Raw genomic sequence first — 24571 nt, forward strand, 5'->3', positions numbered from 1 at the left:
GATGGCTGCCTGTAAACCAATATACGCGTGGCTTACATTATTACAGAGATGTGCAGAGACGCATGGCTTGGTGAGCAGGTGAGTGTGTGGCTTTCATCCGTTTTTTGCTCAATTTACACAACGCGACAGGATTTTGAAAAACGAGGCAATTGTGTGATGCCAAGATCTAAATGGATACAGTATGTGCTGAATATTGCTTTCCTCCTACAAACAACAGTCTATTTATTTGTTCTTTAGGTTCATCTGTATGCATCTGATTGTGTCGGCTTTTCTTTTTTTGTTTTGTTGTTTCTTGGACCACTCAACTTTGCCATTTATCCGTGCCCCTGTTAACAGCCCTTTGCTCTGCATCTGATAGTTGCCAACTCAATAAATACTGTCTCTGTATGCTACGATCCAGTCCCCTGCCCTCCTGCTCCAAGATTGATCCCATATCCCCTCCCCTTCTTTTCTCTCCTCTCCGGCAGGCTCGCAGCTTTAGAAGCCATGTGAATGGGTGAAGCTCTGAGGCTCCGACAGATGGCTAGAGCTGCCCTGATTCAGTCTCCGGCTCGGAGAGACTCCCAGAAAGACTGGAAACAACATAGTCTGAGGGAGAGCACGGAGAGCGAAAAGAGAGAATGATAGAGTTTCACCCGTTTGTGGGAGAATGAGGCAAACGGGAACGTGTTAATATGCATGAGGATAAGAGTAACTGACTGAAGGAAACAGAAAGAGTGTGTTTGGTGAGTGGGAGTGGACCGAATTGAATTGTAGATTGAGGGACTTCTTTCCATTGCCGCCCCCTTTTATTTTTCTCCTACTGAACCACGCCTCCTTCTTTTAACCTCTCAGTGTGTCTATATCAGGGGACCAGCTATGAGAACCCACTCGCACGGCTGGCAGAGGGGGAGCCGAGTCAGAGGTGGTCTGGCGTGGACCGAACAGGTGAAGATTCATCACTCTCGACTCCTGTAGTTGCTTTGTTTCTTGGGAAGGATTCCTGTGTCTCTTCAGAGGAGGTGGGCATCAGTGAGGTACGTGCCTTTGTGCCTCACTTCTGCTTGGTACTATCATAGTCTGCTGTGAAAGCATATGCACAGGTGTATTTCTCCATTGTTGAAGTGGACCTTCTTTGACTCTCTGGAATTTAACGTGCACAAATCTACGAAGGGTGTTCGCGTGGCTTGCAATCTCAGTTGAATGTATATCTTGCTTTTTAAGAATCACTATTGAAGCACCGGTGCATTTTGTGGTAAAATGGTCAACTATACAAATATAAAATGTGGATTTTTAACATTCTATTCACTCAAAAATAAAGTTTACTCAAAATTAGAAAAGACAATTCTTTCACAGGAAAACTGAGGATGAAATTCTCTAATCACTTCTTTAATCATTCATTAATATCTTCTTTCGTGAGAATAATTAATTTGGACTTGTAACAAAACAAGGGTGAGTAAATCTTTTTTCATTTTTGGGTGAACCATCCGGCTGAGGAGCTATATCTCCCTTGCCTGAAGTATACGGATGACTTTAGTAGGTGTAAATTGAGATTCATTCATTCCTATTAAACTATATTTCTAACCACATTTACTACATTTTCAATGTTATATCTAAATTATTTCTCCTAAACATTAATGAGATTAGACAGACAAAAGTTAGGAGAAATATTTGCTAAAACGACTAATCTTGCATATTTCTACTGAAAAAAGACCCTGAAATCTCACAAATGTCTCCATTAGAGATTTCAATAATGAGCTCAGATCTGACAAGTCTTCTTTTAAAAATAAATATTATTAAAGATTTTAATACGAACCTTTTAATTAACCTAAATGCTAAATATTTTATGTATGCATTTATGTATGCGAGTGTCTCATTTGCTTCTGTTTTTATTTCTCTTACGGAATTTAAGGAAAAAACATTTCAGACATTTTACACATAATTGAAAACAACGGAGAACTCGACAATCTACGGAGCTATAAAAGAGCAAACATCTTTGTGTTTTATATCTCAACAATTCAACCATCATGCATGTGTTCATTTCAGGTTGTGCCAGATTTTGGACCATTTAAAGGCTTCACCAAGAGTATATTGAGTCGTCATCAGCATAAAAGGCTGCATGACTCATTCTGCATGTTTTATAGAGAGTAACTCTCTCGGTCGAGCAGATATCTGAAATGAATTAAGGGCTAGAGATCCATAGGGTTAAATATTCATCAGTGAGCACGCTCTTGTATTTTCTGTGTGAGACTATGAGGTAATGTCAGAGGTGATGGAGGCTCAGAGATCAATCATTTATTATTTAATGTTCACTGGCTCCATTCAGCCCCACATCAACTGGCCTATTTTCTGCTGTTGTCTGAACTTGAGCTGTGGACTGGGTGCTACTACATGCAGTATATGCAAAGGCTAATGACTGGCTTGCTGCTTTGGGTCCTGAGACAGAACCGGTGTGAGTTTAGCATGGTTGTCTTTTTTCACTCATGCATTTGCTCTCTTTTATAAGACACTTTAAAGTAGTTCAGCAGTAACTTTGGAGCTGAATGAAGCTGCTCATTTGGGACCCTCTGACAGCAATAAAAAAGTTTGATCTCAATCTCTTAGTTCCTGAGAGAGAGCTATTAAGGATTCATTTGCACATACGACTGGGATTCAGTAGTGTTCTCAAATCTTCACCTAATTTAAAGGCTAGACGTTACAAATGATTGGACTATGTGGGTGTTTACTTGCTTGCAAGAACAAATAATGGATTTATAATGTACAAGCTTGTAATTGGATTACATCATGAAGACTGACAGGTCCAGAAACTGAGCACGTTCATAAGAGGCTAGCCAGCGCGACTAGCCTTTATCATCCACACGCATTGAAGGAGGGTTAAGTCTCACTTGCTCTCTGGTTTGGCCTTCCTCGATTGTAATCTATTAGCATTACACACCTCCCAAGTGTGATAACGTTAAATAGTCCCGACACTAGTCGAGTCCATAGAAACCCCATGACTCTTGTTTTCATGAGATGCTGAGAACAAAACATGACGTGAATCTAAAGTATAATTCGAGCTCATGTCGATGGTCTTAAATGTTAATAGCTGACTGGAAATCTTTGATGAGTTATTTGAAACACAGCTCTTCTGGCACTGCCCTCTGAGGCAGAAAATGATGTGAATGCATTATTACAAAGCAGTGCCAAGATACTGCAGGTGCCCAGCTGAGATCTGTAATTACATCAGGACCTGTTCATAGAGAACATAAATCTTTGATCAGAAAAAGAATTTGCAATCAAAATGTTTTGAGCTGTTTTAGATGACTTAAGATCAATCAGATTTTAACCGTACCATAGATCAAATGGTGGCTGTTATCACTTGGTTGCTAAATGTGAGACGAAGGGCCACAACCATTAAGATTCAAAAGTAAAAATCGTCTATTGCCACATATAGCATTGAGCGCTGTCACAGACAGTGGGTAACTATCTTGACCAAGCCTATGGGAAAATGTATCATATAGTGGCGATCCAACTGTAGAAAATGAATGTCCTTGCCTTTTAAGCAACTACATTATGTATAAAATGTATAAATAAATTCAGGTCTCATCAAAAATTTTCTAGTTATCGAAATATTTTCAATTGTCTAAGTTAACGTTTCCTAAATAATAAAGTAAAATTTAAGTATAACCAATCACTACAATTTCTTTTGTTAAATTTTTAATTTGGCTGAATTTGTTTTACAGTGTAAAATGTGCTTTTGAAAAAATTGCAGAAAAAACGGACAGCACAAAGCGGACTGAGTCAAGGCCCAGGAGCATGACTGCTGTAGTGTTAAGCAAGAGAGGATCAACAAAATATATTTAATTTAATTTTGTTTTTCTATGCATATTCTACATAATAAAATACAGAAAACCCATATTCTCTGATACACTGTAGTTAGTTTTTAAAAATAAAATTAAAATATTTTGTACAATACACCCAACACAATCTCATGGGAAAACCTGGCTTCAGAATTGCTTTTATCCTAGTAATCGTATGTTTTGTATGCTTCCCAACATACAAATTCATACGAATAAGCCACCTTGTAAAATAGTTATGAATTCCTGTGAGATAAGGTTGATACACTACATATTTCTATCGATTTATTTAACCTGAGGGGGCACTGAAAGCAAATATTTGCCCTCCGGGCATTACGTTTTGGCCACCACAGTATGTGAGAATCGTGTCTTTTTCAGATTTCTTTTCTCCATTTGTGAGAGACATATTGTTTAAATAACGTATATGTGAGCATATTTCTTTTGCTCATTTTTAAAATAGAATTTATTCGCTTTTCTTGACAGTCTCCTCAAGAGCACCCTCAGGCTTTTCCCACCAGAATGTTATATGGTCTCTCTCTGACTTCAGCACACATGCACCAATTACCCTCTCTCACTCTCTCTCTCTCGATATCTATCCCGTTCCCTCAGGAGCTCAGCAGGCTTTGTGGCTGCTTATTAACTTTTATGGAATTATAGATTTCCAAAATTGGATTTTCTCAACTCGCTGAAGAAAACAGATTAGCTGGCTACCCTTACATGCACTAGATTTTTAGTGGCCTGAAACTTAACTTATGTTTTTTTTATGTGGACATACATACATGTATGTGGATTACAATCATTTACTCAGCTTTATGTCATTTCAAACTCCTTTGACTTTCTTTTTCTATATAGGTGCATTAATTTTTACTGTTAGATCTTAGAACATAATCAACAAACCAAAAGCAGTTTTTTGCTGACCCTCTTGGGTGTTTCCTTAAACATTATACCAACAAGTGAGGTAATCCACTATTGTATTGCTCCCACCCAACCAGATATTTATTAAATTACCTCCTTTAGTGTTCCAAAAAAGAAAGAACTGACTTTGAAATAATATCTTAATAATTAGAAACACACCAGGAGCTGTGAGCTAACTTACAGAAGCTTCTCTCAGGGCACACAGTAAGATTTTAATTGGCTGAATAAGAGCCCCCTGGAATCGATTGAAAGAGATCTGTACCAGACAGAATCAAACACACATGGTCCGAGGGTCAGTCTGTACCAGTACTGATCTGAGAGCACAGACAGATTTACTCTTTAACACATGCAGGATACAAGTTATATACTTCTAAATTGGTACTAATGAGATGCATGTTCTTGAATTTATATGCTAAAAAAGATATAACTTGACCATGGCCCTTTCTAACTTATTATTTAGTCACTCCAGTAATGGATATTTGTGATTCGCTGGTCTAAACTATGCACCTCAGTGGTGAAGTCGGGGCCTATAGGCATGCATATGGCTTATGCTTACCTTTTCCACAGCGCTGTTTGCGTATAATGACTTCTAAAGATCTTTTTTAGCGTATACCGACTTGATCTCCTGCTTAAGGTCTCCAAGCTGCTTTTGTGGTTGCTTTGCCTTAAACTGTATCGCGTTCACAGTTCGTTCATACAATTGGTGCATTTCTTAAGATAATACATAATATTTCTGTGGCCCCGCCTCCGACAACCACGTCAAGGCACAATGTTGTGTTGGCAAAGCGAGGAGTTCTTCCCATCAGTAACTGAAAGAGTCCTGCTGAAGCTGTCAGGTAATATTGATAAAACTGCTCAGTTTTAGTCAAATATGGTTTAATGGGCGCTCACCGGCAGTGGCTACTCTCATCTGTTCCGGGCCTTGAGAGATTGACACTGAAGGTGTCCACACAGAGGTGGAGTAAGGGTCTCGTAGGCAGTCGGCGGAGACATGGGAGACTCCATTTCAGGGATAGTTGGCGGTTGGGGATCCTGAGGCTCGTCCGACCCAACTGGCGTGCTGAGGGTGAGCTGAGGGATTTACGGGTGCCAACAGATCCAGGGCTGACAAACTGGCTGATGAAGGCAGAGGGAGGTAGGGCGGGAGCTTCCTGGAGACTGGCGAAGGAGTGTTGGCTGCTGAGGGACGCTGGGCGGGACCAGCTGGGAAGGGAGCAGCCAAAAGTCTATATCATTAGTTCAGTCTAAAAGTCGAGAGGCCGTTTGCATTTCACCCTCAGCTGTGAGGTATGGGCCACTTTTTTTGGTTAGGATTACACCACTGATGCACACTATTCCCAGCAATTACTTCAGATGACTGTTCAGAATACTGAGTTCTGAACACTGCATTTTATTGGGTATATACAAACTGCTGTGTTGGATTGGTATGATATGATATGATATCATCACAACAGCAGATGTTATGTGCGGGCGGCTCTGTCATGGTGTAGTGATGACTGCAGGTGTCAGCTGTTAAGTAAACCCCAATAAATGGCGTCTCTGGAGGGAAAGATTTAGGGCCTACATTTAAGGAAAGCATTTACTTGAAATGGGACCCTTTGTGTTCCACAGAAGAATGAGTTACATGCAGGTATTGAATTGCATGAGAGTGAAAAAACGAACCGTACCTTTAACTATTGGATTGATAAGTTATCCTTAGTTTTATTGGTTAACATTCAGTGATTGATAGTCTGAAAGGTAGAATAAACTTCAATGTCCAATAGTTGTTTGGACTGTAATTGGTTGTGGGTGGCAACATGGTTAAGTCTGATGTGGGCCTGGATTTTGCACTGCTGCAGAACAGAAATGGCTCTATTGGTTTTAAATTGCTGTGCATCCCGCTGTGACTTGAACAAATAGGCCATTATAGTAGAGTGTAGAGTCAATAATAGCAAATAGAACAGGTTCAGAACTCCTGATGCTGTGATCTCATAAATATGTTACCGTGTGAAACCATTTTGTACTGTTTTCTAAATAAAATCATGCTATCTTATTTAAAGAGAATTCTGTTAAAATATAACCTAATATCTAAGACCATGTCAAATATTGAAATTACAGTCAAATTACTGATTCCAATCAAGCTTTTATGAGACATGATCTCTAAACATAATCACATCAATGGCTAATGCCTTTCACTTCTGTAATGTAATTACATCAGCGTCTGTGATGTCGATCCGAAGGTGAAACATTGATGGATCACACCCTCGAGATTCAGGGTAATGTTAATGAATTCCGTGAATGGACAGATCTGTCCATCAGGATTAAACTATGTTACAGCTCGTGTACAAACAAACATGTTTTCTTAGAAATGTTCCAGGAACCTATTCAGTTATTCCGTTTGAGTCATCTTCAAAAGAAAACACATGTAGACATTTATTTAAGCTAAGCAAGATGAAACATCCACTTCTACCTGGAAGATAGGGAAAGAAACTCTTCAAAGACAACACTGAAGCGCTTTCATTTGTGGTTGATGGAATTATCTTTTTTCTTATTGGGGTCGGTTTTAAAATTCCCCATAATATATATGAAAAATCATACACAAGGGATATTCGGCTGCAGTCTAATTAGGAGTCAGATATTAAAATAGTGTGCCGCGATAATTGATTCTTTTCACTCCATGCAGCAGACAGCAGGAGATACGCTGGCTTTGTCAACATTGGGCGAGGTGCCCGCTTTAAAAAAAAAGGTGCCTCAATGAAGGCACCAGATTGTGCCAACAGGCAAGCCACACACAAAGGTACGGCACATGTTTGACAGTGAATAAGGACAAGTGAATAACCCTCTGTTTGTGCGGTTAGCATTTGTCTCACAGCATCCTTTGTTATCTGCGGAACCATCTATGAATCTTTCTCCTCTAGCTAAAATACTTGAACCCTGATAATTGCCCTTTTCCTTTGAGAGTTATCAAAATGGGCAACTCTCCTGCTGCTTTGCAAATTACTTTAATAGGTTTAAATAGAGATTTAACAACATACTAGAGGCCTGTGGAAAACATGATGGCAATTCTAGGGGAACAATTCCTTATTACACTTTTTATTGCTTTCTTTAGTCTTAAAATAAAATCAAATTCTCTATTTGTCCCAGTAAAATTCCAGTCTCAAATCTTCCATATCATACCCATCATTCATGCTGGGAACCGGACCAGAGATTCAAATCAGGTTGTGAGTGTTCAGGGTCATTAACTGAATTGCCCGGGCTATAAAAGCAGTCCTGCTATTCAGTCACCCTAATGTCGAAGCCACTGTGTAGTCATTCCCCGTCAATTTATGGCCAGTTTTATGGAAGCTAGGTCAGATTTGGCCTCTCATCCACTACATTCAGACTTGTTTTGTTCTTTCCTCCTCATAGCTCCTTCAAGCAGATGATTTGTCCCAAACCTCTCAGTTAGTGGTGGTAACCACCTCTGCTGCTCTATTTGTGCATGTAATGACCATTGTGATCATGAGGGAAGTAAATGGCGGGGAAAGGCAATTGAAATTGTGGTAATGGTAATATTCTTTTTTATGGATTACAGATTACGATCATCACGGGGTAGTTTAGATAGTCTGGTCTCGCCATATAGGGTAAAGGCACACACACCAACAACAGGGCCATTACACAAATGGGCTTCAGTGCCATTAATGGCTGGGGACTAAAAGGGATACAGATGCTATTGTAAACCAGAAACTAGGAACTGATGAGGTAATGTATTAGCTAATGTATATACAATATGTGGAAACCGATTGCTCTTGTTTTGGGAAACCAACCATGTGTTTTGGATTTCTAAAGTTCTTGGCACTAGTTTGACCTTGACCATTATGAATTGGCATGAAAAGGGGGTTTAGGATCAACAGGTGCCCTACTACTTTATATTTACTGTGTGGCCTGGCCTTTACATGTCCTGTGTCTTAACTTGAAACTGGGAGATCGGTTGGGATTACTTGGACAGGTGGATCATATTCCATTCAGGATAAATTTATTATGATGTATTGTCAATTCAGTATATACTGTAGTTGCGGAAAAAATTTAAAGACCATTTCAAAATTATGTTCCATTTTTCAGAATTTACTATTGATAGGCGTGTTTTGGTAAAATTATCATTTTTATTTAATTCTGTGAACAAATAATTATAATAACTAATTATTCTCCCAAATTTCAAATAAAAATGTTGTTTCTATTTGCATTTTTTTGCGGAATAAGAAAACTGCAGGTCAAAATAACTGAATAATGCTCTGTATTTTTAGACTTCAAATACTGCAAAGAAAAGGAGTTCATATTCACTTTCAAGTAATACAACAGAGATATTTCTACATTTATTTAAGAAAGGTTAAAAAATATTTTTAATAAATTGATTATTACAGTTTTCATGTGTCTTTTAATGCTTTCTATCTTTCACATTCTGCTGGATGACTTTATTTCACTCCTGAGGTTTGATTTTGTTGAAATTGAACAGACACTGGACTGGAATGGCAACAATATATCTAGAAATGCTAAAATGTTATCCTAGGCTGTATTAGTGCAGTACAAAATGAGAATTAATGCTTTTGTACAGATTTCTCTTATTTTTGCACGTCTGTGAGACTTATTTCCATTAAGTGTGTTTACGGGGGTGTGAAAAACTGGGCTGGGAAAACAAACGATTAGAGAGAAGAGCCATCCAGGGAATCTATCCATAATACTTTGCTCTGATGGTGCAATGTCCTACAATTATTTCCAGTGCAGGGATGGAAAGAGAGAGAGAGAGAGAGAGAGAGAGAGAGAGAGAGAGAGAGAGAGAGGGAGAGAGAGAGAGAGAGAATATACAGTATAGCAATATAAAATGCTGTGGCTGTGAAAGTTGTTAATATGGGCTGCACACCACTAGTAGACCCTTATCTCAGGGTTTGGTTATACTTTTCATTTTCTAGATAAACGTTCTGTTATTGCATTCCAAAAATAGACTTTTGTACTGTAGAGAAGAATGGAAAAGTTGAGTATGATTTCAAGTCAAAGACGCAAACTGCAAAAGTGCCAATTTATTCCACTTTATTTTCTTCAGCATTTGGAAGTCCACTTTTCATCATGGCTTTGATGTGCTGTTCTTAAAAAAGCTTTTTTTTCTTAAGTGTTCCAAGATTTGTATTTCATAACCATCATATATTATTAACTATCATTTGCGCTAAATAACATCCACTGACAATCGAAACACTTTAAATCTGATTAGCTGATATGTCTCGGATCAGTTTGGTGGGCATTGGACCTTGTCTAAGTCCCTTTTTTAAGTTCCCACCCGTCCTTGCTGTTCTTAAAGCCCTTGTGTGTTTTTGGCAACCAAGGCCGTTACATGTATAGAGTTGGAAGGGGCGACTGCTAAGCTCTCTTATCTAACCACAAAGAGAAGGAAGGGCAATGGAGAAAAGGATTAGAATGAGCAAAGTCAGAAACGAAAAATTCCAACGGCTCCACATCCCCAGGGACGATCTGTGTAGAAGATTAGAAGATCCCCACAGTGGCCACACTGATGGTGGAAGGCTCAAATGAATTACTGCTAATGTTTATGTGCTGCAAACCACAGGGGTCACGGGCACTGGATGTGATAATTACACTTTCTGCTGTGAGCTGCAAGTGCTGCTTCGTGGGTGGAACATTGAAGATGTGTGCAAACTGTGGGAGATGTGTTTTTGATACAGAGCTATTATAGTTTAAAGATGTGACTTTTATTTGAGTTTAGTTTTTTTATTTCATTTTTTTCTGTTTATATTTAGTTTTTTTACAATTTATCAACAAAATGCTATATTCATGTAATTTGTATTTTTTGTTTAATTCCCATTTTGTTTAAGTTAAACAAAGCACCACATAAATTAACAGCGGAAATGTTATTTAATTTAATTCCATTTAATTTCTTCTTATTAGTCTTTGCAATACATTTTGATTACAAAGTAATACTTGCTATTTCTGGTTGAGTCACAAAACACATCCGTTTGCTTCTTTCAGTTTACCAGAGACCAATTAGAGAAATAAGAAACCAAGATTGTCCATAATCATCATTAGTATTATCGGGGCCATTACCCTTCCCATCTTCCCCAAGTCATTTGGAGGAGACAAGAAAAATTGCAAGTAATTAAAAGAATATGAATGACAATGTAAACTAGCATCCTGTGGCTCTGCAGAAAGTAGATTGTTGGGAAAACTGATTCTAATTGGTCAATTCAAACAAACAGAGACATTGACACAATTTGATCTCATGAGCATCCTTTTTACTTTTGAAAGTTGATTGCGAGTGAAATGTTGTCATATTCAGCAGTGACCCGCCCCCAAAGAACTTAATTTGATTTCCATGTATTAAGAGCCATTCTGCATTATAGCATTGATATTTACAACAATTAACTTGTGTCTTTATATGGAATTCCAGTGATTTGAGCTGATTGTTTTAATGTGATGTCTTTTTGATGAACAGCATGGTTCTGAAATGACTTTCTCTACCCTTGGGAATCTTAGTGAACTGTTTTCGCTGCATTAAATGAACATTTCCCAAAAATGTATTTACTCACACTCAAGTTTTTCCAAATCTGTATACATTTATTTGTTCCAATGAACACAGAAAAAGATACAGTATGTGGGAGAATGCTTGTAACCAAACAGTTCTTGGCCACCAGTGACTACCATAGTAGTATTTCCTCTATACATTTCATTGTTCTGTTGAACACAAAATTATATATTTTGAAGAATGTAGAAAAGCGAACAGGTCTGGGGCACTATTGGCTAATGGTAGCCAATGGTGGCCAAGAACTGTTTGGTTACAAGCATTCTTCCAAAAATGTTTTTTGTGTTCATTAGAGCAAAGAAATGTATACATCTGTAATGATGACAGAATACATTTTATTTCTGGGTGATTGTCCCTTTAAGACATGTAGATGAATCATGAGTTGGACTAAAAATGTATTAAAACAAAAAACCTCAGTCACTATTAATTTTCATGTTCACTTTTTTTTATTTCTCCTTTCGTGTTCTACTTTGGAACAAAAGTATATCATTAGGTTTTATATATATTTTTTAACCATTAATCAAAAATACTGTATATTTCCCATCTGAGACCCTGTTATCCAAGGTCTGTATGAAATCAGCGCTGTTTATAGTTTAATGTGGCCCCTCTGTCCTTCTGTCACAGCGCAGACGGAGGGCGTTAAAGTGGCCTCACTACACAAGGGTCGTCCCACAAATCCCCGTTGGCCAAAGGGCTCACGACCACCACGCTTGCCTAGTGCATGCCATATGGTTACCGATGGAAACGGAGGACATAAACTGGATTCTTCTGCACCACATATACACACAGTGAATATTACTACCTGAATCACGCTTATCTCATTGGTCTTCACGTAGTCATTTTATCCTTGCACACGTTTTTTCCACAAGATGGATTTAATCAAACTTATCTCTGGTGTCATTTTGTGCAGTAAATCAAACAATATTCTTTTTGCCTTATCTTTGTAGTAGACTAATTTAATTTGTAGCTCCATCTCCCTCTGTTCTTGTTTGAAATTTCTGAATGTATTAGTGTCATTTGTCTTCAGCCAGAGATCCAGAACACTGCTTTCATCTGTTCATTATTAGCCAATCACTGAGATAACTAGCAAAATATTACGATGATTAAAGCTTATTCTGACCTTTCTTTCGTGTTGTTTGAAGCAGAGGAGTTCAAAGAAGCTCAACTTTTTGCTGGATTAATGAAGCGGTAGAGTTTTAAAACACACTTTCATATTTCAGAGATATGAAAATACAAAACTTTTCTTAGTATGTGAGTTTTTCATCAGCTGGAAAAAAATGGGATGACTTCAAAAACTGTCTAAGTCTCTGTGCTTTCATATAAAATGTGTCATTTTCTCATTTGCTCTCAGTGGCATGGGTCACGTCACTGTGAGGTTCCCTGAGGCTTTGGCGTTAGATGCGATTACAGGACTTGACATGTTGACACACAGCAGTCTAATTAGTTTGTTGTAGTAGTGCTGACATGCAGCTTTTTTAGATTCTAGTTCAAGTGCGCCGTTCACAAACCGCTGACCCAGGCAGAAGACACAGTTTGCCCTCGATAATTGTAAATTGAAAAACACATCTGCAACTGCTTGCGGCATTATTAAACCTCGAATCAATTGTTGTAGGTGTCATGGCACATAGGTTCCACTCTGGAATGTTGAGAACAAAAATAAGGATTGATGGATACGTGGGTTGACCAATTCCTTTCTGCCGCAGTCTTTCCCAAAGTGTCTGATGTACAGTATTCAACTGGAGAATCCACATCCCCCCGTCCCACTTCAAATTTACTGGCAGATAAAGGTCTTCACCCTGAATGGGGCTTGTCACAACATTTGCATCTGAATACTAGCTGCTGTTGGCAAATTCAAGGAGACTTTGGAAAGTTTGTATACTGAATTGGAGGGTGGACGCACATTCCTCAGGCCGTGCCAGCAGTGTTGTGTGTGCAGGAAGTGGACGGATGGGGATGGTGGTACTTGAGAAGAGCTGGGTATGAAACTCAGTGGCCAAGTTAGCCAACGCATAATGACATTAGTGTGAGTCAATGTTTACATACACTGTAAACTTTTTTGCACTCAAATTTTACAAGCCTTTTCAACTACTACTTACTACTTTTAAGTACCAGCGGTGAGTTGCTGTAACTGACAAGGTTTAGTCATTGAACTTATAAAATGAGTTGAAGCACTTTACAAACATTTGTTTTACATTTGTAAATGTTATCTGGTCTGTTTTTGTCTGGTCAGGATGAATGGATGGATAAAAAGATATCTGACAAAAGGGTGAGTTAATGATGACAAAATATACATTTTGGGGTGAACTATCCCTTTAAAGGTTAGTTATGGAACCATATAGCCAAATTGGTTCATTGGCATCATGAAGCACCCTTTTTTAAGAGGATAGACAGACGGAACTGTGCATTGATTACCACCCTAACATAGCCGTACCAGGATCATGTTACCCCCATTTACTGAGCAAGTTGTACAAAATGCTGACAACAGCAATATCTCTGTACAAAAGTTTCCACTGGCAGGCGGTTCAGTATATTTGATATTGAACATCTGATACGGTGTACCGTCCTACCTCAAACCTCCTTGTCCTAAATTATTCTCACTGGTAGAAAATTAGATTCTAAATGATACGTTTTAAAAATCACAGGCAATTGCTTGAAATGTGACTCCAATCTCTTGTATTGGTACATCATAGTTATTAGCACATTATTAATATTTACCTTCTAGACCAAAGCATATCCTGTTTAAGATTTAAGATTTAAATCTTTCACAAGCTCTCAAGATGTTGTTTTATCAATTGCCAGCAATTAGAGTGGGGTATGGGGGGGGGTATTCTGGGGAGAACAGAGCAGCCAAGAGAATTTAAAACAGGAGACCCCCAAGGTCAGACCTCATCCATTCCCCTGAGACAGAACAATGACAGAGAAAAGAGCAGGATTTAACATGGACTGAAAGCAGCTGTGTGTGAGTGTTGAGAGAGAAGGAGATGGTTGGAGAAAGACAGCGTGCACAGGGGACCGAAGCATAGCAAAGATACGGGACACTTCAAATTGGATTTGTTCAGATGACACAGTCCAGGGATGAACAGTTAGAGACCTTCAAAGCATATCTTTTGGAACGATTGGCCATTTAGTTTGTCCAGCAGGAGGGTAAACAGTGTGCCTGAGGACCGCAGGGTGCCAAAATTAACAGTTCTTCTATTTCTTCCAAAGCACTGAGGTAAGAAGACTTAGGAGAATAGGAAGCATTTTGGATCGTAGAAGCTGCGTCTGAGGGTGACATAATTCTGTTGGTATACATGTGTGGATATTAATTCTTTAAATACCCCAACAAAGCTTTAAGTAGGAGAGTGTGGAGCTCTTTTAGAAGGATGCTGTTGCTCACATGCCAAGTTGTGTTTCAAGGGATGGCGCTGTGGGAGATGAGCCTCCCGTGGTCTCTAAAACAAACACACAGGAGCTCATTTTTCCTCCTCAATGCTCACAGTTGGTGGTGGGGTTAATTCGCTGATGAAAGCCTACAAATCAGTTATAAAACTTTTAACTAACCTCTTCTTTTGTGTGTGGTAGTAATGTACATTTACGATTTGTGCAGTGATTTTAAAATCCTGCAGTGTGACAAATTAGTTTTTATAAGTTATGTTTTATTTACAAAGTTAAGTTGCATGTGGTCTCTCAGTGAATGCAGTCATGATTCACATGGGACATGCTAAAAGAAAAGTTCATCCAAAAATAAAAATTCCGTCAACATTTATTCACTTTCATATCATTCAAAACCTATATCAGTCTTTTTTCTGTAGAACACAAAAAGATAATTTAAGAAATGTGGGTTTATGTCCATACGATGGAAGTCAATAGAGGCCAGTGTTGTTTGGTTACCAACATTCTTCATAATATCTGGTGTTTAACTTGCCAAAAACATTTTCTTTTATACATTTTTTTCATCATAAACACTTTTCTGAAGCATTTGCATAAACATCCATCAACACATTTATAAATTTGCAACCATAACAAATTTGTAGCAGGCCTCAAATACCCTCCTCTTCCAATCCATTAGTACCGAACTGTCTTCTCTAATAACAGCCCTTTCCTCCACTAACCTCTGGCCTGTATCATTCACCCTCTCTCGGTTATCTTTTGGCACGTAGCCCGCTGTCATTAGCATCCTCACCAGCTGCCATTTGTTCAACCGAGAAGATCGTTACACATCAGCACCGACTTGGTCTTTATGCATCATTAATGATTAATTAACGTTAATGCAGAGCATCATAAATAAGATCATTTTATATGGACGAGTTCCTCGGCTGCTCACTGTCAGTGATGACCAAAAGCCCAAAGGAGGAAAGCAGAGGGTAATTTAAGAAGGGTGTGCATGTTTGTGGATTTATGACAATGTATAATGTTTCTGTCAGTGAATGTCAATTTGAATTAAAGTAATCTTTTTTAAAAGAATCTTTGAATAGATCATACACAATATGCTGTGCACAAATGAAAAGCATGCTGCTTGCAACCCCAAGGTCACGGATTCAGTTTCCACACAAATGACTAAAACATAATGTAAATACCTGAAAAATCATAATAGTTCATAAAAACTGTTAATTTATTATTTTGGCATATTTTTTACCATGTTTATTTCACAGAGAACTGTTTATGATCTGCTTCAAGTTGATAAAACTACATTTTGATTAATTAAAACGGTTAATTTATTATTTTCTATATGTTTTTTGTACTATATTGATATTTCTTTTTTTATTATATGAGAAATCACAAAATAATACTTATAAATTATATTGTGCAATTATTTTGTGGAGTTTCTTTTAGTTTATTTGAAAATAAAATTTAAATTTATGGATCGTTATTTGTTATTGTTTGTTTTCTATCGTAATTTACTGTAAATATTTATATTTTAGTTTTAGATATAAAACCACTATAATACCTTTTTGCTTTGTTCTCCCCAAACAGGTTAAGTATAATTAGTTTGGGAGGTGAAAACTGGAAGGGTTAAAGCCATGACAGTGGGGTTGAGACCAGCCACCCTTCTCCTTGTCTTCATCCTCACATTCCTCTGGCCCTTGGATGGAACCATGTACCTCTCGGGCAAGAGGCTGAGGTCACGTCTTCAGAGGGACCGCCGAAATGTTCGCCCAAACATCATTCTAATCCTTACTGACGATCAGGACATTGAACTTGGTGCGTAGCTTGGTGCATTTGTGTATTTATTTATCTGAACGTTTGTGCATATTGGGTATGACTGTGAATATATGGGACTTCATGTATGAGTATGTTTGGAGTATTTGATTCACAATTACTCATTATTATGAAATACTTGATTCAGAACCTTACCTATTCAGTATAGAAATACTGGCCAACTGCTGTGATCCGTTGTGCCAGACATGCTGTTTATCCTCTCATTTAATCACTGAAGTGGTAACATAATGGCCTCATTGCGAATCTTTGTTCAGCTCTTTCATTGAAGCCCTCTTAGTGAGGAAATTTATGGTCAAGCATCTGTTGCATAAAACGATCTGGATCTGTTTTTCTTTCAACTCCACATCTATTCCCCAAGGCTCCATGCAGGCCATGAACAAAACAAGACGTGTAATGATGCAAGCCGGCACCCATTTCTCCAATGCGTTTGCCACCACCCCTATGTGCTGCCCTTCTCGATCCTCAATACTGACCGGGAAATATGTGCACAACCACCACACCTACACCAACAACGAGAACTGCTCCTCTCCATCTTGGCAGGCCCACCATGAACCCCATACTTTTGCAGTCCACCTCAACAATTCAGGCTACAGGACCGGTATGTCAACATCATGTATAAAGTATTTATAACTACTAGTGTACACAATAATCAGCTATAAATAATCAGCTTTAAAGCTTTATAATTAACAATTATAAATGCATAAGTTACATACATTTTTCTAAAGATGCAAGATGTGTTCTCAAAAACATTTTTACAGCCTTTTTTGGAAAGTACCTCAACGAGTACAATGGCTCATATGTTCCTCCTGGTTGGAAAGAATGGGTAGCACTGGTGAAGAACTCTCGTTTCTACAACTACACGCTATGTCGAAATGGTATCCTGGAAAAGCATGGAACAGAATACCCGAAGGTCGGCTGTCTCTCTTCCAAATGCATGACTGAACATTATATGATGAAACTGATCCATAGACCGCATGTTATATTCTCCAGTAGTGATTTCAGAAGTCCAACTCATTGCAATATTTATCAACAAATGAACATGGTCCACGGTTTGGAATATATTTTCAAACCGATACTCAAATCAAATGGCGTCAGCTTATACCAAGATCCACAGCTCCTGGAGAATGTGATCCTGTTTTGAAAGCATTCAAAAAATATTTTTAATTTATGCATTGTCCACTTTTGAATGATATTCCTCAGGATTATCTTACTGATGTGATCACAAACGACAGTATCCACTACTTTCGTGTGTCTAAAAGGATGTACCCGCACAGACCTGTCCTGATGGTATTAAGTCACGCTGCCCCCCATGGCCCGGAGGATGCGGCCCCTCAATACAGCAATGCCTTTCCTAATGCATCTCAACATATGTAAGGCTTCTTCTACATACATGTGGGCTCATAAATCTTATTTATTATAATTGTTCACACATATAGCATGCTATCTAAGATATTACTTAAGAGAGATGCTATAATATCATGATTTAACAGTAAGCCTAGTCCTGATCCCAAAGTTAATGTCATATTGCTGAATTAATAACTATAAAAACATTAAATATTATTCATAAATATCTATTTTTAATATTATTAGCACTAGACAATTATTGTCTTAGTTTATTGTCATAAAAGATTTGAATTGGCGCATTCAATGCAACGTTGTTCAAATCGATCAATAGGGAATATGACAATGCGCCGCATTGCAATATGAAATAGTATTCAGAATCGACATTAGACACTGCAAATGCATTAAACACAAAGCATATCCTTTCATCAAATATGTCATTGTATGCAAGGTTATGCATGAAAAATAGGATAGTTCTGACTCTAAGTTCTCCTTTGGCAATAATGCTACGTTTTTGTCATAGAATTTAAAGGGTGGTACAGTTTGGTAAGTTCTTTCAATTGCACAGAAACTCGCCTTTTTAACAATGGTGTTATTGGATGTCTCGCACAGAACTCCAAGTTACAACCACGCCCCCAACCCAGACAAGCACTGGATTCTGCGTTACACTGGGCCCATGAAACCTGTGCATATGCAGTTCACCAATATGTTACAGAGGAGAAGACTACAGACCTTGCTCTCAGTGGATGACAGCGTTGAAAAGGTATGTATAGTGAATGCAAATCCTTTTCTGTGTGAAGAAGGTATGTTGTAAATAGCCTTGATGTATAAACATGGTTTCCTGTTTATGTACAGGTGTACAACATGTTGGTGGAAACCGGAGAGCTGGACAACACCTACATCATCTACATGTCGGACCACGGCTATCACATTGGCCAGTTTGGACTTGTCAAGGGCAAATCAATGCCGTATGAATTTGACATCCGAATCCCATTCTATCTCAGAGGACCCAACGTGGAGGCAGGTGCCATGTGAGTCCCATTGCAAGATTTTGAGCTCACAATTTAAAGCACTTCAAATAATGCTAAAATGGCACAGTTGACTGATTTGCTGATCTCCTGCAGTAATCCTCACGTAGTACTAAACATTGACCTGGCTCCTACCCTGCTTGACATGGCTGGAATAGATATTCCCCTGGATATGGATGGCAAGTCTATTCTCAAGCTATTGGCCACAGAAAAACCAGTTAACAGGTACAATACAGCACAGCAACACAACATAAATATTGCATTATCACAATACAAAAACATACGGTCACAACAACATTTAATGTAAGTTTGATCATACTGCATATAAACAGCAAAACAGTACAAAAAATGTTGTATCTGGTCATCTTAAATCAAATGTTTCATAAAAATATATAATGTCATTAATTCATATTATTTAATATGAAAGACCCTCTAAAAATATGTATTATTCAAGTTCCTTTTTATAAGTAGGCCTATATTTAAGTAAAGTTAAAGTATGTTTTAAGTGAACTAGTATTGATGTACTAGTAGCACACTTGTAAGTGTACTATTTGAATACTAATTGTGATATTTTAAGTGTATTTTTAAGTTTACTTTAAGTGTAACAGTAGTTACATTCTGAGTACACAACTAGTTTACGTCATTGTATATAAACTTTAAACATATGTATTTATATGACAACATGTAAAACTATGTGAAAATCGCATTTAATTGGCTAGTCAAAGAAAACACATAAAGAACAAAAAATATTTTGGGGTGAACTGTTCCTTTAAGTGTATTTTTAAGTATATTTCTAACTAAATAAACTTTTTGTAGAGGGAAACACATCGAGTATGTTTAGCCATACCAATAAAAGTAATTAAGTTAAGGAAGAAAAGATTCAAAACAATCCTCAAAGTAACAGCTGCATGTTGCACTATGAACGTGTTATTTCCCATCACCCCTTGTTGCCTTAAAAATCACTGTATCCTTTTACATGCATGTAAGTTTCACCAGGTTTCATTTCCACAAGAAAGTGTGGCGGGATTCTTTCCTAGTAGAGAGGGGGTGAGTACATTTGATCAGGCCATATGAACCCATGCATTTTTAATTAAACTGTGTATCACAAACTCCTATACTGTATCTCTCCTAAAAATTGATTAGACATGGCTCCCTTAGAGTGGCACCAGATGGCGGCCTGACATCGGACACATCTGTGTTTCAGATAGGGCCGTATCTGATGCTGTTTTTGGGTGGCGACCTAATTTGATATCTTTCTTGATGCAGGAAGCCCCTGCATACGCTAGCAGATGGCAAAGAGGTGGAACAGAACACCCTGCCAAAATACAAGCGGGTCAGTGAACTGTGTCAAAGAGCCGAGTACCAGACTCCATGTGAGCAACCTGGGCAGGTAAATACCTACCTGTTCTCCAGCTGCGTCTAGTGTTTTAAATCTCCACTGATAACCCCTCCTCTTTCCCTATGCAGAAGTGGCAGTGTATTGAGGATTCCACCGGCATGCCGAGGCTGTACAAGTGTAAAGGGATGGCGGGTCTCTATGCTCCTCGTGCTCTCGGTCTGATGGCTTCCGGTAGGGCACAGGTCAATGGAGCTCCCTCAACATCAACCAACTGTGACTGTAAACCCGCTGTGCCTCTCAAGAAAAAGAAGTTGCTCACCAAAAAGAGTGAGTCACAAATAGACACCTGTCATTATGTATTTTTATTTTTCATTAAGATAAATATTTGATTTACAATATTTGATTCAAACTAACCTTGGAAAAATTACAGCTCATGAGTCATTTTTAATGATTGCCCAGAGTTGCTCTTTATGAGGACTTTTATTAAAAAAATCTGTGTAAAATCAATGCTGCCATCTGGTGGTTAAATTAACACAAATAAAGAAATGATATTGAAAAATGTATTTCACAATAGTTTAAGCGGGTTTTAAGTACCTATATTAAACTCCATAGAGTCCTGTATATCACTTAACTAACAGGAATATTTTAATGTCATGGTCAGCTGCACAGTTGAAGTCCAGGAAGAGCGTACCTCGGAATCGCTGGGCCCGCTCGGCGCCATATGACCTGGACTCAGATGTTTACACTCTGGACCTGGAGAAGGGCTACCAGGCTCTCAACCTGAATAATACCAGGCTCATACTCGGCAGAAAGCAAGCTGTGTATGGAGAAAATGAAGAGTTTAGTGGAATGAGTCCTGCAGACACTGACTTCAACAGTCTAACGCCACCTGCTGCTCTTAAAGTCACCTACAGGTACGGACGTCACCAGTCACATCCCTGCAATCAGTTACTTTGGTAAAATTGTGCCTTCGTTTAAATATACTACAATTTTACTCTCAATTCATTTAATGGATGTGTTGGACAATGTAGTGAAAACAGAAGGTCATATGTAAAAGAGTTTTTTTCACGACCTAAATCACATACTTTTATCATGACATTGTTTTGACGTACTGTTATTCTAAAATGTGGAAATGTTGGTGTGACGTGTTTATTATCTACATTTTATTTTTATAATTATCATAACATTTAAATCTCAAATGCGGTTTCTGTCATTAGAATACAAATATGTTTCATTGTTTAGATGCTCAATACTGATGAATGATACAGTAAGGTGTGATGGTGGATTATACAAATCTCTACAGGCCTGGAAAGATCACAAACTACACATTGAGCATGAGGTACGATCATTTACACCGTAAATTCTTATCATACAACATGAATGAATACCAAACGGGACATGACTCAGAGGATAGCTTGAAAATGTATGTGTAGATTTAATGTAACCGGCGATAATGGATTAACCATGTTTATCTCTTTCAATAGATTGAGACACTACAGACCAAAATAAAGAACCTGAGAGAGGTCAGAGGGCATCTAAAGCACGTTCGACCGAAAGAGTGTGATTGCAACCAAAATATGTAAGTATAAAAAACTTTTACTTGTGTTAAAGCGTTGCATTGATCTTTGTCACATGATTAACACACCTATTTATTATTTGCTTGAAAGGTTTCAGCCACCGGACAGAAATCTGCTCAAACTCAAATCAGGCCGGATACATTCTCTCAAGTAGGCCTTAATTCATCATATTCTGCAAACAAAGGAAAGCATGTTAACGCCTAGTCAGTAATAATCTAACATACAAGTGATAATCTGTTCTCTTTTAATCTGAGTAGAATGGCCTCCAAGGATAAGAAACAGTGGTTGATGAAAGACCAGAAACGCAGGAAGAAGTTGAGGAAGTTCCTTAAGCGACTCCGTAATAATGACACTTGCAGCATGCCTGGGCTCACCTGCTTTACCCATGACAACCAGCACTGGCACACCGCCCCCTTCTGGACAAGTATGACATTTACACACTGACCATTCTATTTGTATAAAACATAAAGAAGGCAGTATTGCACACACAATGAAAAATTTGAAAACATGACATGAGCTCTAATTTTGTTGTGTTTGTATTCTGTCAGTGGGGACATTCTGTGCTTGCACAAGTGCCAACAACAATACTTACTGGTGTCTAAGGACAATAAATGACACTCACAACTTCCTGTTTTGTGAGTTTGCCACTGGCTTCCTGGAGTATTTTGATCTCAACACAGATCCTTATCAGGTAGGTCTTTCATAAACATTTTTAGAAAATCAAAAAGATTTACAGATGGACCTGAAAGTAATTACACCGTTGCACTGTAATTTCCACTGATGGTATCTGTTGTGTGCAGCTAATGAATGCAGTGAGCACGCTCGATCGTGATGCAGTCAACCACATGCATCAGCAACTCATGAAACTGCGTAGCTGCAAAGGTCACAAAGAGTGCAATCCGGAAACAGGTGAGTTATACCACCTGCTTGATGAATCACATGAAAGAATGTTGTGTTTCCTAATAATACTTATAAACACATAACTCATCTCTTATAGGTGGTAAGGAAAGAAGCTTACTCTACGATTATAGGTATGGCTTCACTCTCATACATTTTTATATTTATTTTTTAAATGACTATCATCAGAAAATGTGAGAATATTGCCATTAAAAGAATCTTGTTGTTATGTGTGCTTTTGTGTTTATGATGCCATGGCGTGACATACGCGTGCGTGCTCCACATGGTTCAGGCCCCTTCATCGTCGAAAGAGGCCAAAAGTGAAGAAAGCCTCCTCCAAATCAACGTGAGTTTGTTTGTACACACCATCTGTTTAATATAATTCAGCCTGCCAGTTACTGCCACTAATCCCATATAGCCCTCCTCCCTCTGTTATACACTGTCCCTCTCTGCATGAGCAGCTTGTCAGTTCTTCCATTCCTTCAGAAACAAGTGACACATCATCATAATAACATGAGTCCTTCATTCTTGATCAAAAAGTGTGACGCACTGCCATATTTACATGCTTTTCTGTTCGTTTTGATCTTTTTATTTTATGTTTGTTACGTTGTAAATTTCTTACCTTTTGGAATTGTTTGTGGGTCATGTAATTAAAACCAACATTTTTCATTGTCTGTTTTTACAGGGGTCAAATTTGGGAAGGATGGGTAGGTTAGATTTGTCTCTGTTCTCCGTTGTAAAGAGTGTACAGAAGACTGGAATGTGAATTGATCTCCTGACTTGAGGACAGTGAGCACACGGCCATCTCCAGTAAAGTGTGGATTCAAAGAGAGTCATCACATTGCCTCTCGGTCTTAACACAGATTTGTTTCCATCCGTTTTTCGACTTTTATGGACAAATATCATGGTTTTTACCATAACAGACACTTTGATGTATGTTAATGAGCCACTTACTATAAGTAATATTTTGTGGCTAAGACCAATCATCATTATTTCTATCACCATCACTGGGATATAAAAACGTCAAATGATGATGTTATTACGTGTTTTTCATTGATGTGTCTCCAATAAACACGATACTCTATTGTAATTTCTGTAAGACTATGATGTGCTATGATTCTGTGCTAAATGCAGAGCCTGCTGCTGTGGATGTTTTCAAAGTGGACAAAAGCAACCATCATGATACTTCACTCTTTTTGTAATATACAATGTTAATATCATCTGCAACCTGTGTGATTATATTCATTGAATTGTTGTTTATTTGAAATAATGGTGCTACTGTAAGTTAACACTTGGGACAGAATGCTGCATTGTATGTATTTGAATGTATGTGCAATTGATGTAAATACTGGAATATTTTTACCAGACTGAACATATGGGAGTTTCTCTTCCTGACTGTCGACAAAGTATGAAGGGAGAGTACCCTCAGTCTAACCAATGTTTTAAGTTTATTTGAATGCACTTATAATAACATACTAAATGGTGTTGCAGTAATAATGTGTTAAACTAGTTGCGACATTTCTATGTAGTTGTCATCAAGAACCAATTCCTTTTTGTTTTCCTTTGACTTGAATTTTAGAAAACAATGAATGTACAGTAGCCATAGTGGTAAATAAAGTGTTCAATACTTGTAAATACTCCCTGTTAATTTTCACACATATATACGGTGTGCAAATTTAAGAAAATCCCTTTTACATAAAAACCAGCCACACAGTCTTTTAACGCCTGGCTTTTGTTTTATTTTAGACACAGAGAAGGAAACGTGAAAAATATATTCAGCAACATACATATTATTATTACAAATATGCAAATTTGTACACACACAAAATTTGGTACAGATCTAACCTTTGACCGTTTATACATTCTGAATTTGATTACGTGAATTTCACTTGTCTATTCTTATTTTTCTTTCCCCA

General features: G+C 38.0%; 1 protein-coding gene across 1 annotated transcript; it reads left to right on the top strand.

Annotated features, from left to right (window-relative positions):
* Positions 1-834: 834 nt before the first annotated feature.
* sulf2a (sulfatase 2a) lies at positions 835-24371 on the top strand. The gene is made up of 21 exons (XM_079483337.1): positions 835-1016; positions 16228-16455; positions 16832-17071; positions 17232-17383; positions 17674-17843; positions 18427-18577; positions 18670-18845; positions 18939-19067; positions 19830-19889; positions 20109-20232; positions 20310-20508; positions 20843-21095; positions 21424-21520; positions 21666-21760; positions 21849-21908; positions 22016-22182; positions 22307-22449; positions 22559-22667; positions 22756-22789; positions 22948-23001; positions 23341-24371. Exons 2-21 carry the CDS (start codon positions 16275-16277, stop codon positions 23369-23371), a joined length of 2625 nt encoding a protein of 874 aa, XP_079339463.1. The 5' UTR covers positions 835-1016; positions 16228-16274; the 3' UTR covers positions 23372-24371.
* The last annotated feature ends 200 nt before the right edge of the window (positions 24372-24571 follow it).

Source organism: Barbatula barbatula, assembly GCF_947034865.1.
Source record: "Barbatula barbatula genome assembly, chromosome: 20".
NCBI classification, from domain to species: domain Eukaryota; kingdom Metazoa; phylum Chordata; class Actinopteri; order Cypriniformes; family Nemacheilidae; genus Barbatula; species Barbatula barbatula.

Bases quoted from the DNA above. Each gene is read 5' to 3' on its own strand.
- sulf2a (XM_079483337.1), top strand. From the start codon at position 16,275: ATGACAGTGGGGTTGAGACCAGCCACCCTTCTCCTTGTCTTCATCCTC. The intron at 18,578-18,669 runs GTATGTATAGTG...GTTTATGTACAG, and splicing joins TGGATGACAGCGTTGAAAAG to GTGTACAACATGTTGGTGGA. The intron at 22,668-22,755 runs GTGAGTTATACC...CATCTCTTATAG, and splicing joins AGAGTGCAATCCGGAAACAG to GTGGTAAGGAAAGAAGCTTA.